We start from the raw sequence: 16,867 nt of genomic DNA, 5'->3' as shown, positions 1-16,867 counted from the left end.
ACTGGGGTGCAGCATGCTTTGTCAGAGGCATCGTTATGTTTTATGTTTTCTTTATTCCTCCCCAGTAATTCTCACTAGTTTCTTTTGCTGTCTTCATAGCTACTGAACACTGAAGCTGATGTTGAATGAATGAATCTCACGCAGTAACACTCAGCCTAGCACCCATCACCGTGTGTATGAAACTACAACACTCCACTTTTTGTGTAACTTTGTCTATCATTTCAGTGGCTATTCATTCCAGATCACAAATCCTTCCTGCTCTTGATGATGCTGTCTGCCCCTCGTCTTTGTTATCCTGAACAACTTTAGATCACCAGCAGTGTGTCACCTCAGCACTTCCCACTTTTTACAAATAATTTCTGAATCTGTTGAACAGCATCAGTACTGTTGCACTATCTGTAAAATCTGATTCAGCTGTCCAAAAGCTTGAGTTTTACTTACTTGAATTATTTTAGTTTGTTAAAGCAACTGTTTCAACCCTTGGCAGGAGCTCTAGAACAAGGAATAAGTACACTGTGAATAAAAATTACTTGATGTCCTTAAAAATAAGCCAGTCATTTCAAATTAGCATGTGCATGACTTATGTCAATAGCTAACACTCAAAAGTCCAGAAGCTCAGCGTACCAGATGCTCAATTATCACATGGTTGGTAAGTTACTTTGTAATGTAGGTTCACCAGAATAGTTATATTAACTTTAACACCATACAAACCAGACACCACTAGCAAACAGTACAATATTTTAGTTGCAAGTTAAGTACACTGCTATAAATTACTGGATGAAAATAGTAACAGAACCATCACAAAGCTTGTTTTCAGGTTTCTTTCACCTCCATGTGGTTCCACTGTGGCACTCCCCTCAGGCCTTTCTGAATTTGGTCAGTAAAATAGCTGTGTCTCCTTTGCAGGATACCAGTGGCTGATTTTAAAGTGAGAACACAGCTTAACTCTGTTCTCTGTCATATCCTGAAACAGGCCACTCAGAACAGTTTAGCTCCCGGTTTTTTACGCAGGTTTTTCCTGCGCAAAGTCCGTGTATGGAGTCCTCTCCACACAGGACAAGGTTCTCCATTAAGCCAGAATTCCCTAATAAACTACATCAGCTCAAAGCAAGAGCACGCTGCTGTTCAAACCTGCAGCTGTTCTAGCAGGTGATGCCGTCTACCAGACAGTAGGAGAAATGTTCTTGTTTGCCACAGAAGTGAGCACGTCCTCCTTTCTCATCCCCCCCGCCCCATTAAACCACATTAAACTCTTAGAAAATGTTACATCCTTTTTGTTCTCAGCAGGTCTAAGAGATATTAAAATGGAAATAATTTCCACTTCCCTAAATTCTCTCCACTCCAATTCCAGCGGACTACATCAGAAGAGTTAGGACAGAACAGTTACTGTCAATCACAACACCCTGAAGTTACTTGGTTATTTTTACAAGAATATCACTGAAGTGTGATATCTGCAATTACCTGTAAGCAGTTTTTTCAAGTTCCTACTGTAAGCAGCATCGTACCCACTAAGAGCAAGCAGACCCCACCATACACAGGTTACATGATCCTTCTGTGATGACGCCAACAACAATGCAGAAACAAGGACAGAATTCCAGTCTTAGCCCGCGGTGCCTGCTTACCCTCCTCACTCCCTCAAACATCCCTTTCTGTTCTACTGCAGGCAATGCCGAACTAACTGCACTTTGTATGACATAGATGACAAAAGCCCTTTCATTTGTTTTACTTAACATGGTAGGAATAGCAACTTAAATGCTTTCTTTTCTATAACACTTTGCTTTGTTTACCTTAACATACTTTTTTGTTTCATTTTCACTCTATTAAAATATTTGAGTAGTTCTTCATATTTAATCATGTTACAACATTTTTACTTCAGAAACCATGTACATGTTTCCAGTAACTTTGAACCTCAACACACTGCAGCACATAATGAATGGCTTTACTTTGGATAAAGCTACTAATGTTTTCATCCAAAATAAACTCCTCTAATTCTGTATTTAGCAGGTGTGCCTCCTAGCAAACAGTAAAAATAGTGCCTGCACAGCTGCAGTACTTGCCACACATACTAACTTAATATATTACATTATGGCGTGTAAGAGATGCTCTAATACAATGTTGTCCAAAAATTTGAACAAAGCCCCTCCAGCCACCCTTTCTCCACGTGCCAAAATTAATGTTCATCCACATTTCTCCTACTGAGAGTATAACTTAATCATAAAGACAGTTTAATAAATTAAACAAAGGCTTGAAGTACTGTAAGCTGTTTAGAACAGAATGGAGCTCCACATTCTACTTAAACCTATGGCCAGGGGACAGTCAGTCCAGGAGATTTTCCTTTAAAGCCCTTTTCAAATAGACTTCAGAAACTCCCAGCTCTATCATGTTCTCACTATCCCTTAGCTAGCAGGGCCCAACCAGACCTACAGACCATTTCACTGCCAAGCAGGTTAGAGAAAATGAGCAGAAGGTCTGCTCACAGGTGCATGACTTCCTGACCAAGTGGTCCTCTGACAGCTGGGTTGATTAGTAATGATCATCCACTGCATAGCCAAGTACCTTGTTCATTCTCCTGTTCATTTTCCTTAATAAATTACACTGCTAGTACTAATGAATACTTACACATAGAGAGCCTAGAAGAGGGACTAACTTCATCTTCTTGCTTTTTCAATTCTCAATTTCAATCAGTTTCTCAACTCAAGCTAAACTAGCAAACTGAAAAAAATCTCTGCATCTGCAGAAGAACCCATTGCTATTAAGGCTTGTTCAACGCTCAACAAATTGTAGTTTCTTGCATTTAACTATGAATTCCTATGAGTTCAGTGATTTATAAAATCTTGGTTATAACAGTGGGTTATCTAAGCATTATGTTAAACTGATTAATTTCAGTGGCTAATATTCAGTTCGGATCTGTACAGGGCTAGAAATTAAAATTTGACTATATTTTAACAGTATTTTAAATCAGGATTTTAATCCATTTTTAATCCACGCCTTCTTAATTATTTATATATTCTAATAATACACAACCGACATTACAGAAAAGCTGAAAATGATCAGACAAGTTAGAAATATGAAAGCTGAAAAAAGGAAGGTAATAGAGAAGTGAAAGTGTTTCAGAAACTTTCAGAAGACCTACAAGACCCGTAACACTGTGGTTTCAATCAAGTTAAGTCCACTGGCAAGCTAACGGAACCTGAAGGATCAACAGACCATCGAAGTGTTAAAAAAAAAATCCCCCAAAAGCCAGAGCACTTAAAGGTAAGTTCAAGATGCAAAGGCCACTTCTGCTGTATTCACAAATGGAGTTTGGGAAGATTACTGTGTCAGGAGCCTTCTTCACAGGGGACAGGAAAGGACGTTTTGCTGAAGTTAAAGTTGTTATAGGACAATATTGACAAAAAACTCCAAAGCAAACAACTACCCTCCACCACCACCGAACAACAGCGATCTGCCAAGTTCAGATGTCAGCCAGCAAAGAAACTCAAGGGTTAAACAACTCAAGTATTAAACGTGATGTGCATTGTCTGGACTTATAATACATTAGGTACCAGAAGGTCTGAATATTACTGAGAGGAACACCACTTTGTGAAGAGGCCCCAGAAGAAACATGCTGATGCAGTGATGACATTAGCCTGGGACCTGTGTTAGGGCAAGGCAGTGATCACACAGGGAAGCATGATGCACAGGGAGAAGTCATACAAATTTATCTGAAGCGAAGTCACAGCTCAGTCATACTGCACGTCTTTAGATTTCCAAAAGCCATTCAGTAAGGTCCTTAGTAAAGGCTCTTGAAAAACCCTAATGTGTCTTGAGACAAGTCAAAAGACCACACATGAATAATTGGCAAAAAGCCACAAAATCTCCAATGGGAGCACTGTAGAACTGTGCTCTTCAGCATGTTTGTTAAGGGTAAATAAAAGCATGACAGCATTTGTTGATGACACTGAGCAATTCAGGGTAGTGAAGACAGGCACAATGTGCAAACAAATGAAGGAGTTCATACTGCTGAGCAGGCAGTACAATGGCAGATGAAACTCACTGTAGATGTGCATATTTAAGGCGCATGGTGAAACAATTCTATTTTTAGATAGAGATGGACTCAGAGTTGGCCATTTCCGCGCAGGAATGAGAATCTGGCACGATGATAGAAAGCACTGAAAATGCTAAATCACTGCTCTGCAGTGGACAAACAGCAAAAAACAACTATTAGGATTTACTGGGGATAGAGCACAAGGCTGAAAACATTATGCCAGCATTTTAACTCCTAGCATAAGGGAACAGGAAGGAAAAGGAGAAATAAAGATGTCAGCATTTGTGAAAGGTAACCAAACACAAAGGCACTACCTCCAGCTCAGGGAACCAGAGAGCTGTGAATTGCTGGAAACTTAGCCAGTCTTCTGGGAGGCAACTGACCTGCTCTTACACCTTTCTGCTATGGTCAGCACTGGAGGCAGGGTATCAGTTGTTTTTATTGCTCCTTATCTCTTGTCTTCATACAGAGTGGGAGCCTTAAAAATTACTTTGCAGCTCTGAATAAAGGCAACAGATAGCAATGATAGCTTACTTGATCCAAGCCAGTTCTGAAACCAGATGGAACCCACAGGAAATGAGTTTAAGCCACAAAACATTAAGACCCAAAGCTGACCTGCTCTGAGGTGACACCTATCTTTGACTTTAGTGCAGCAGGATGATGCCTACAGTGAGTTAACTCACAGACAACTGAACTTCATCAGCCGTTTCACATAAATTGCAGTAATTGTAATTTACCATCAGACATATTGACAGCAGAAAACAAAACCTACAACACATCTGTTATCAGATAAAACACTGGTAAAACAACGGGGGCAATATGAATCAAGGCACTTATTGCTGGCTAATTATAAGGGATACACAGTAACATGGTACTTTTTTATTATATGAATTGGCTACTAATAATGACAGGCCAGTATTTTCAGTACTTACATGGTGGGTTTTTTTCTTCTTTAAACTAGGAGGAAGCAGTACAATGATCTTGGACAAACCAAAACAACCAAGAAAAAAATCAATCCAAACAGAAAAGAAAATGGTCCATTTACCCTGGCATGTGTCACAGAATGGCAAGTTATTTTCTAATCACAGTTATCACCTACGCAGATATCGACACATTTTACATCTCTGGCAAAACTCTTTTAATTCTATTTTAACATAAAACCAAAATAATACAATTCCTGAATCAAACAAATGAGAAGTCAAGCTGTCTTCTTGCTGCTGAATGCAGCGAAAAGAATAGCAACCTCATCTTTGCTGCACACAGTTTAACTTATGTGGGTGTCAATCTAATGCTTACACATACAACTATCACAAGGCTTTGAACCCTAGGCAGTATTTACTGAGAATATTTAGCTCCAGCTAATAGGAGCATTCTTGTTCACATCCAAGGGGACAAAGTATCACCCCAAAATACTATATATTAAGAAAAAAATACAGAGGAGATACATGCTCATTTCTTCTTAAAAGAAAATGGAAAGAGAAAAAACAGATGCTGTGGGTTCATGGTAACCTGAGGTCTAAGGAAGAAAATTTCAGCTCCTTTAGGGGAAAGGTGTCTGTTCTCATAAATGTTTAATACATCAGACACATTAACAGAAATTGAACCACTTAAAAACAAGTTAGGAGGGAGTCAGTATTATAAAATGCAGTCACTAACAGAAGACCGTATGGACACAGGTGTTTTAGAAAGCCTCCTTTAATCTTAAAATGGTTCTAATGAACCAGCAAGACCAAGTTAGCTAGTGGAAAAATGGAAGATTAATTGGAGAAAATAGTTCAGTATAATCAAGGGATACATTCAAGTTTTTCTTATCATATTAGCTTCAGCAGAGCTCCATCACAGTGCTCTCAGCAGCAAGTCTCTAGGGGCCCTAAGGGCAATAGCTTGTCCATCTGCAAAGCAGAAATGAGTCTGTCTCAAAGTACACTGTAAATGAATAAGTGAAAGTCTCTGTGCAGCTGACAGAACCTTGTGACTGCAATCACCAGAGCGCACAGCAAATGTTTTCCATATGCTTTCAAACAAATTTCACAATTATGTTTCTTTGGTCATAGCCGAAGCCCAAATATGCGCCGTTATAAGGATTAAAATTAGCATTGCCAATGAAAAGTTAATGCAACACATTAAGAATACCAACCCCAAAATGTGGATTTTAAACAGGATGGAACAGTTCTACAGGAGTTTTCAATTATTTCCTTCCCTCTCTCATATTGAACAGTCACACAGTAACAGCTAGTAGATTTGGAAAAGCATTCATCCTCTTTAGGTCTGAACTCGCCACACAAGAGTCACCGCTGCACAAAAGAAGATTGGAGCTGAAGTTAAATGAACACTAGAGCTTACTCTTGCAAACACTTTACATAGAGAAACGTGAAAATCTAACTGGAGAGCAGGTCCCCATACCTTAAACCAGCCTTTTCTGTAGGCATCCAAGTGCTTCCTGACCATCATATTGTACACACATGTTGGACACCAACCGCCATGCAGATATACAACCAAGCCTATCACTTCTGTTTACATAAAAGACGGTATGTTGATACTGGCAACAGAAGAATCAAGATTTAGAGTTAGTTTGAAATGCCTTCTTCCTTTCAACTGCTCACAACTCTAACTCCTGTCCTCTGTTCAAACTTCGGTTAGTTGAAACACCGACAAAAATCAATTCCATTCTTTTTGGGTCAGTTGTTGATGAAATTAGTTTTAGTATCTTTTCCCCCCTCCTGGATGCTGATTTGTTATTAAATATTATCTGAAGGAACATGCACATATGGGATTCCTTTCTGAAAAACAGTTTATGTATTGAGTATGAAAAACACATTTTGACTGTTCCAAACACAAGCAGTAAATGTTTAGCATGCAATACTATTCATGTACAATATGTAATAACCTTATTTTGTCATGTAGTTACAAACTGTACAGTTATCTTCATCGTTTCTACAATCAAGTCTGAAATTGCTAAATATACCAATAAGGTTTTATTTTTCTTTTAACAAACAAGTTCTCTTCTTATTTTCCAAAACTCAGTTTACAAGATTTTGAGCCTACTTTTTACCTCCCTTGGTGGTTTCAGCAAAGATTAAGAACAATCATTTCTTTCCAAGCTCTCTCCTGGAGCTTGTGTCTGTTACCTCATTTCCTGGCTCCTATGAAGCAATGTGAGACAAGACCTTGGTGAAAACTATCACTGTAACATTCACATTTCCAAATACTGAGTTCAGTTCCTCAAAAACAGTAATGAACATCAAGGCGTAAGAGATTGAACTCCTTCATCCATCACACTCTTTTCATCAGGTGTTCATATAACTGAGAAGGGTTTTTAAATGTTCCTGGATAGCTTCCAGCTCTCCCAAGCCACCATCCATTCTTTTCTCTCTTTCACACTCCCCCGTAACTTATTTCACTGGACACTGTGTTGGTGGTCTTACCCTTGATTTGGTCATCTCTGTTAAGCACCTCTTTTTCACACTCAAACCACAGCATCACATATAGCATCATATCTTAAATTTAAAAAAAAAAAAAAGTTGTTTGGATTTTTCCCTTTGCTTTATTATCCAGGCAGACTCGTATATCAATTAAATGAAGAACCAGGTCTTCATTAAACATTAGATTCTATCTAAGCTCAAGAACTATATATAGTTTGATATTTAAAAGCCACACAAAATAATTTTACTGCTGTAACATAAAAACTTACCCACTTGGCAATTGGACACCCCTGAGAGCTTTTTCCTTCCTTTCCTGTATAAACCACTACCTCTATTCTTACAGCGCTTCCTTTTGCTCCATACCTGCATTAAAAAAAATCATGAGTAAACCAAACTGCTGTAGACCATTTTAAAACAGGAAACTTTTTCAATAAAACAACAATCACAAGTTTATTTTTGCTTTACCTGGAAGAAAACCAAAGTGTTTATAAAGTAAAAAAAGACTTTAAATTCATAAAATCCCATTTGCAAGAGAAATTTCTGACATTTCTCTTCTGATAACAAGCTTCTGCCACTAAGATGACATTATTTGGGGACGAAAATGCTATCTGCATGTAAATCCTAGCACACTCGGTCACTAATGTGACCTTTCTGTCCGGTTTGCCACAGCTTCTTTGCATCCAGGACACTAGAAAACCTCACTCTGCTGGCTGCTGATCTCTGTCATTCCTATTCAATAGTACCCAAGAGCACGCTGCACTTGAAATTCAACCCTGAAGTTGCAAGAGCTCAGAAGAGACACGGGAGTCTGGCACTGAAACGCTGGTGCTCACCTCATATAAATCTGAGCAGGAAAACACTTTATAAATGAACACTACAACAAGTTTAGAAAAACAAAGCTACACATAGCAACTGATTTCTCATAGTTCTTTCCCGTTAAGAAAGTCCAAACCACTGGGAGCATTAAATGCTGAATTTCCTCACCTGTTCTCCATTATCTCTCTCACAGCAGCAACACTTGGTCCTGTCCCAAGGTGAGTGTAATACGGGCCTTCATCTTTCTCTATGATTTGCTCTGTAAGCAGGTTGAGAAAACACAGACAAGATGTATTTACAGCACTAAATATAAACTTAGAAATGGTTTATAGAAACATCTTCCAAAAGAGTGAAGCATAGAACAGAGTTCTCTCTTCAGGGGCATCAAAATTATTGTATACTTGTTTCCTCCTATTAATCTGCTAGTCTTTTTTCTTTGTGCTATAAAGGAATCCTATTTATAGTAATATTTTGCATTCTTCACATATGTTCATTGCAGAAGCCGACATGTATTGACTAAGTAAGCTTCTCAATATCTTTGTTGGTAGGAAAACATTATTAATGCATTTTTTTGACAAAGGAGAATGGAAGCAAAATAAAAAAATAACTGATAGCCATTTACTACAGAATAGAAAATATAATCCAGACCTCTTAACTAGCACTGTTGATTCAGAACATTCAAGCAAAGATGAAAAAATCTGCCTGTGTACAATTTGTTGGTAAGTCTCTGACTCGTCCTTCCATCTGTGAGCTTTGATATTCTGAAAACACAGCATGTCTAACGCCATGCATCAAGCTGTATTCACAAAATCCTCGCTGAGTTGGGACTGACATCTCATCCTGCAACACAAATTTGGTCTCACCCGAACTCCAGCTTACTTCTCTCTGTGATGAGAGGCATCCACTAGCCTTTGGCACGGACTCTTTAAGGCGAACTGACATCGGTTGTCATCAGGACTAACAGCGACATTAACAAGATCGCCCACAACTACGCCCTGCTGCTTATCTAACAGCATTTAGGCAACAATAGCAATATACCGTGAAATTTTTGGCCAGACCATCTCAGATAAAAACTAGACGTAAACCATAAAGATCAGAATTTGATATACCACAGATAAATTCACACAGAGCACAAGTCAGCAATGATACAAGGCCAAATACAGAAACTCCTTTTTACTTCTGGGTTTAAATTTAAGTAAAGAATTTAAACCTGCCAGTCACAGTACCAAAAACAACTCACTTCTCCTGCACTTTGCAGGCCCAAAACACACCAGGCAAATCTTACAGAAAGGAAGAAAATAACTTCCTCTATTTTTTCCTAATGGCAAAATGCTGGCAACAGCTAAGTTGGTGTCAAGTAGACATCCTTACATTAAAGGAAGCAACATGAACACACCTCCACCTAAAAGGTGCTGGCAAAAAGACTTACCAACACAGTCACAAGTTGGCAATTCGGATTGTCCTTTTTTTGTAGGTGTATCTATTAAGTTTTTCGTAGGTGTATCAAGAAACTTCATAGGTGATTCAAGGAAACTGCTGAGTGTGTTTTTTGCTGGAGAACACCCTGAGTCGCCTGTGCTCTGTGGGTGGTCAGTACCCAAACTGGTTGATGTCAGAACAGTCACCTTGCCCGCACACTCTGTATTCCTGAGAGCTTCGACAGCACCTGATACCTGGGCCCCACCACAGGGAACAGGCAGCACCTGTGACTTCGGATTGACTTGTGGTTCAACAGCACCATGCTGACTATAGGCTTTGTCTTCACTGCGCATTTCGTTAGCTCTCAGGTTAGACTGATTAAAAGTCTGAGGCAAAGGATGCATCTGACTGACATTCGCTGCTTGCTGTACCTGAGAATTACATTTTTGTGTAAACATTGGTAGGTTTTCACTTGGCCTGTTCAATAAGGATGCTGTTTTCAACTGTGAAACAGCCAGAGGATTACAGGAGGGCAGGTTGCTATGCTGATTACACACAACAGCTCCATTTTTCAGTGGATCAATGCCTAGTGGGTCAGCGGAGCCTGCAGTTTTGATCTGCTCATTCACCACTTCACAGCCAAACAACCTGTCCTTTTTTTTCTCTTGCGGTACCTCGGGTAAACATCTATGGAATTTTATCTGAGTCTGGGGGGGAAACAACCTAGTTTTTTCTTGCGATGCTAAAGCATTCTGATTCAGGGCTCTCTGGACTTTGGTTCTTGGAGATTTTTTTTCAGAGGAAGCTATTCTGGAGTCCTGTGGCATGGTTTGACCGAGCTTGTGCAGTTTTGATGATAACCAAATGTCCTGTAACTCATTATGCTGGCACGACAGCGGCTCTAGCTGGTTTTGATTATTTTGTTGATAGCGTGCTTCTTGAGGCTTCTTTTTGTGTCTTGGTTTCCATGGTACAGCATTTCCTTTTTTATTTGTCGGTTGCTTTTGTTTTAACAGTAAGGAACTACAATTATGCCTAAAAAATACAGATTCTTTTTTCTGCAACACATCTTGGTTATATTTTGGCTGCCTCTCGTGTGATATTAGGTTAAGCAGTGATGCCTTCATGTCCTTCTTCTGCTCTGGATTTGTCTGGTTTGATTCAATTAGCGCCGCAAGCTGAGTGAGTTGTGTAGCTACATCCTCTTCATCCTGGCTGTGAATTCCTCCTTCTTTGATTAAAGAACTGGCTTCCAAGTTCAAATCATTACAGGTTGTTTTTTGCTCTAACTGGTTACTGGTTTGCTGGACGTTACATGTAGCGTTGCAATACCGTGCAAGGGTGACCGGGTCATGGATATAATTTTTCTTGGTAGTATACCCTGAAAATGATTTTGCATTAGATGTTAAGTCAGATAACATTTTGGTATCTCTCGAGGATAACTGCAATTTATACATCTCACCAGCCAGATTGGCAGGTTTATCATGCAATTCTGAGGCTGAACTTTGGCCATTGTATAACACTGCCTTATTAGGGAGCTGCTTCTGCGAGTGAGCGCAGTGAGCCAAGAGCTGTTGCTCATTCTGCAAGTAAGTGTCTTTGATTTCTTTTAATGCCGAAGATGTGAAGGAGGATGAGATATCCCTTTTGTAACTGTGGAGCAAGTTGGAAGTTGTTGCTTCTGCACGGTCAGTACTCTCAGGTTTAGCTGGTGAACTTGTTTCTAAAGGGGCTTCGGACAGCTGTGTTAAAGCTTCAATGGCTACAACCTGCTCTACAGTTAAATTTCTGGTTTTAATCAGGGACAAGAAAGTCGGCTGGAGAGAAGAATCATCACACTGCGTCTCTGCATTAGGTACTTTAAAGCCATCCTTCCCTACATACACTTCCTCATCAGGCTGCAGAGGACAACACAAGCTTTCCTGCAGATTTGAAATGGGAGTTGTCTGCAAAACTGATTTATCAGAATCCTCAAAGATGCTGCAAGTGCAGTTTTCCTCTTTCATGAAAACATTTCCTTGTTTTTCTGGGTGAACGCAGCCCACACCAGTCGTCAGAGTGTTTACTATGTTACTCAGATTGGTACCCTTCGTCCATTGCATATGGGAGTTGCTTGTAAATTCCGTCCTTCCCTCCACAGATCCTTTTTTCAGTGAAGCAACTGCTTCTGGGGATGAATGATGTAGGGTTTTTATGCCATTTCTGATGGTCTGTGCAAATGATTTTTTTGGCTCAGCTAACCGACTGGGAGAGATTGCTCTTTCACTGTCTTCAATGCTTTTCAAGTGTTCGCTGCCTGTCACAGTTCCATGGATATCTCCATTGACATGGACACCAAAAGATGGCTTCTCATTATGTGCCCACTTCTCTGCTTCTAAACCTGTCATTCTTTCTCTCTCCTTAGACTGCACATTTTCAAGGGGTACTGTTTGATTTGTTTTCACCCTGTATTTTTCACCATGACCACATATGCTGCATTCCATGAGTTCTGGTCTGCGGCCATTTACTGGTTTGTTTTCTAAATTTGCCTAGAAAATAACAATAAAAAATATTGTTGTAACAGCTGTTCAAAACCATTAAAAATAAGAAGCATGAGATTTATAGCCATTAAACCCTACTTTGACAGATATGAGGAATATCCTAATTAAGCACAGACATCAGGGAAAAAAAAACCCAGGAAGTCATAAAGCTTGAAGCCTAAAGCCCTTGTCCAAATTTATAGCTATTTTTCCTCACTGTTAGGGAAGTAGAGGAAGAAACTGTGTGCATGTGGTGCTCTACAAAGAAATTAAGGAACAGATAAAGGACGTCAGCATTTAGAATCAGATCTAATAATTCAATTTTTAATGAATTTGCGTAAGCAGATGAAAATCTTCCTTGAGTTCAAAGCAGGACTGAAATCCAAAGGCTTGTACCACAGAAACTTTAGCAGTAATTTGCTATAATTATACTGATTTGGCTAGATCAATAAACTGATACACCACCTGATTGGACATGAGCAAGAATGGCTGCTGTTCAGGTTTAGCTTTGGGTCCTTAAAATGGCAAGACCTAAACTGAAATGTGTATTACTCCAATTAACATTAGCTCTCCTGGAAGTTACCCCTCCAAATGCTCTGCTTTGGTATTCAGATGGCAACTTCCAGATTTCTGAACAGTTTTAAGTAGTCTGTCCTTAACAGTATTTTAGTAAACTCTAAATTCTTACATTTGGTTAAGTATATTCTTCATCTTCATCGATACTATAGAATTCACGGAGTTTGAAGCAATGTCAAAATCTACACAGAGTCAGAATATTGCATCCTTGAAAGAATACGTACATATTGCCTTAGGATAATATTAAAGGTATGAAGTAAGGAGTTATGTAATCTATGTTAAAAAACCAAGCCAAAGAAAAGGCAGGAACTCAGGCAGAAACAGCAATAAAGGCAGGAATCCAATTTTTATTACATTAATCAAATTTTATTTCCATTTTAAATAAATTTTCTTTTGAAAAAAATCATTTAAAATCACAATAGACAGTGCTGGTACTTAATCTTATTGTAACATCTAACACTGATATAAATAATCTGTAGCCTTAAGCCCTGTAACAAGAAAACCAGTACTGCTTTTCCAATCAGATATAAGCAATACAACTGGTTAATTAACCATATGCTGACTCGCACTTCCCAGAAAATAGCACCCATTTTAATGTAAAACATTAAGTCAGACATGGCTTTGTGGCCACACCAACTGAAGTACACAGGCTTCTCCAAGAATACTCAGATGAACAAATGCAAAATAGATTTCTGATTAATTAGAACTATGGAGATGGAATTGCCAGAAGCCCCCAGGTAAAATAAGGCATACAGACACAGCTCCATCTGCAACCCAACTGATTCTCACCTCTCAACTGATTCTCAATTGATTAAAAAAACAAAACCAGGAATCCCTGGCATGCCCTAGATATGATGAGAGGCATAGTAAATTCTCATGGAAATGTGATATAAAAACGTGTCCAGCACCTATACATTTAACTCAAACCTACAGAAATTACATTAAGACAGAAAGATTCCTTTTTTAATGCTTTTACATTGCACACAGAGGCTGACTAATGGTCTGTGAGCCTGAACTCCTCTGGATCCTGGTGATTTTCAATCAGTAACCCACAGACCCAGGGGATCACTGAGCAATTTCTAAGGGATCCGTAATAGCAGTTAAGCAGCTCTATTGTTAGCAGGGGTAAAAGCATTACATAGGCCTTAGCAACTGTGCAAGGAAATATTTTAAGGGTCTACCACAGTAAAGTAAGAACCCATAATTCTATGTAGAAAAGCCGAATTTCAATTACCTTAATTTAACTTTTGAAAGAGCTAAGATATGAAATGGCTGGTTTTTCTTCAGCAAAAGCACATCCAAGACATCTATTGGTCCAAAACTTGTCCCAACCACGTATAATTGTTATTAAAAAAAAAATAATTAGATAATTAGGAGGTTGAGGAGGTAGAAGCAAAAATATTTAAATAATTCCCCAGCACTTGTATGTTTTTGACACATCACCAAATTTTTTTATTCCCTTTATTTTTAGAAGGAGTTACTTGCTACATTAAAAAAATAATTATCTAAGTCCGGTAAATTGAGAGCAATAAGAGGAGGAGAGAAAAGAAAGGAGGGTTGGTCTGTGAGCAGCAGAGATGAAAAGATATGACAGAGTAAACTGACAGCTCTCAAAGTGCAACAACATCATCACACTTCTCTCCACTACATTTGTTCATCAATAAAACACTTCCATCTGACCAAAATGCACTGCTACACTCAAAACCACTCTAGATGTTTCCTAATTTGCTCAGGTGCGGTGCTGTGTCTCCATAAAACTCCAGTAGTAAAGCGGGATTACTTTTAAAATAAAATTATTCCTTATCCATCATAATTTCCACTAACATTACTGGAAGCTGCCCACATGCAAGGAGGAAGAAAAAAGAACCAGATGAATCATATCATTGGGATGATTTGGTTAATACTTTATTTTTCCACACAAAGACTAAATATTATCATAAAATCAAGGGTTTTTTTAAACCAAACTCTCTTCCTTTGAAGCACTATGGTGCTTTTTCTCTTCTATTAGTGAATTGCAATGAATCTTAAAAAAAACCCCACACCTATTCTCTCTCTCTCTCTCCAGACTTTCCAGTGGCCTTTTCTGATTTGTATGTGAGGTTATTGTTTCCAAACATAAAAAGAAGTGCAGACATAGTAGCAGGGGCAGAGTTCATTTGATTCTTCTCACTGTAAGTCTGTCAGACCAAAACTAATAGCTCAGCAAAACCTTTTGCTGCCGAACAACCTAGGAGGAGTAATCATCTTCAAGTTCTGAATCAAGGCTCAGAAAAAAAAACCACCAAAACACAACCCCATGAAAAGAGGTAGTGAAAACTAGAGGCAAGGATTCCACAAATTCAAGCAACAGTCTTAAAATCCATGGAAGTTAAGCACCTAAGTCTGATCTGATTGATTTCTAAATCTTTTACACAGGCATAATGAAAAGCTGAAGAATCAAGCAGATCAATAAAAGTAATTTCCTCTCTTCCTCATTAAGGAGAGCACTCACTACTTTATCTGGAGACATACAACACTAACAAATCATGCTCAAGCTTAGACTCTGCAGCAGTTGGTGCTATTAGGACAGGAACGATGGAGTACAGTCTGCTGTAGCCATTGCTGTATTAAACATCAACCAGACATTATCTCCTGTACACACACACACAAATTCACCCCATGAGCTAATGCTTCCAGCACACATGAAAAGCCACTTACAGCAAATCATTTCACCACTCTGAAAAGGGTCAGACTTAATATTAACGTTACCTCTGAAGCATCTTGTGTTAAAAGAAATGCAAAGATTCCAGCAAGCCACAATCACATACAACACTAAAGGCATTTCCATGTCTTCTGTACACCAGAGCACAGGACACAGGTTTACATCCCTTGTTTCAGACCTCTATAGGTGGTAACAACACACACTGTATGTACTAAAAGACACAGCCAGAAACAACAGATAATGCCCAGATGAACTGCTGGTAAAATGGCTCTACAAGCAGGTCACTACAAAGTTATATGACAACCAACATGAAGACCCCCAAACTATATTCCTCCCCATAGGTGCTCGTGTCATCACAAGAATACAGTACCATTGGCTTCTGCCAATAACCAGTATGACCCAAAAGGCATTTCTTCCAAGGTCAAAACACTCATCAGTGTAAAAAGAAGAGTGGGTGAGAAGCACTTGCACTTTGCATCTCTTTTTCACTGCAGAGCAATGGCTAAGTTTGGATCCTGCTGTAGAGTCTGCAGCCACGTAGCCAGTCCCACATGCCCTTCCACGTTGGCACAGAGCTGGCAGCTCCTCAGAGCTCAAATACTGCAAAAAAAGTTTTCTTTCAGAAAAACTGTTTGGAAGAAAAACTCAAAAATACTTCATCTAACCTTAGAACAGGGTGTTTTATTCGTGGTCCAACTGTCAGATGTCACTGCTTCACCAAGAGGTAAGAAAGCACCAGCCAGCTGAACATCAACAATTTACTCCTCTGGAATTTATTCCTGTTCTAGCATCTGCTCCCCAGGGCATAGAAATACTCAGTGGAATCCAGGACTTGCACTGTACAGGGCTAACGTACAGGGCTAAGGAGATAAGAGATGGACAGGACAGGAGATAAGGAGACAAAAGAGCACAGGTATGGAGAAGCAGTTGCTTATGCTGAGCACTGTGTAGAAAGCTGTGCCCTGGTTAGAATCGAGACAAAAGCAAAGTGGGTGCTGTGGAAAGTATAGACCACCTTCTAAGTACAGACAAGTTTTCTGCATTCCAAAATAAATGCAGACATAATACTATATTTAAGGACAAACTTCTATTTAGGTCCACACCACTCCACATTTGACTACGGTAATGCTGACAACAGCAACATACTGTGAGTTGCTGCTGCCCACGGCTACAGCCCGAGCAGGGTTTCCCAACAGGCTACCAGAGTGAAGAACAGGGAGTTTGGGACCAAGCTGCAAGCTGGGGCGTGTTCTCACAAACCTCGCTAGAGCCATAAAGCAATCACCCCCACATTTGTGTAACACCCATGGACACAAAGGGGTTTCTTGGCATACTGCATTTCAGCAGCTCAGGTAAGGGACATTTTCTATGTGTTTTCATGCAGATA

General features: G+C 39.3%; 1 protein-coding gene across 1 annotated transcript in view; it reads right to left on the bottom strand.

The window, feature by feature from the left end:
- TET1 (tet methylcytosine dioxygenase 1) overlaps positions 1 to 16,867 on the bottom strand; it is a gene marked incomplete at its 5' end in the record, with an annotated part of 57,735 nt that overhangs the window by 23,090 nt on the left and 17,778 nt on the right. The window contains 3 exons of the mRNA XM_084265326.1: positions 7,719 to 7,812; positions 8,434 to 8,524; positions 9,695 to 12,212. Of these exons, the coding sequence (XP_084121452.1) occupies positions 7,719 to 7,812; positions 8,434 to 8,524; positions 9,695 to 12,212 (2,703 nt within the window). The remainder of the gene's footprint in view (positions 1 to 7,718; positions 7,813 to 8,433; positions 8,525 to 9,694; positions 12,213 to 16,867) is intronic.

This window comes from Gallinula chloropus (assembly GCF_964237585.1).
Source record: "Gallinula chloropus genome assembly, chromosome: 5".
In the NCBI taxonomy this organism is placed as follows: domain Eukaryota; kingdom Metazoa; phylum Chordata; class Aves; order Gruiformes; family Rallidae; genus Gallinula; species Gallinula chloropus.
The sequence above is the reverse complement of the archived record's forward strand: the minus strand, read 5'-3'. Positions and strand labels throughout refer to the sequence as shown.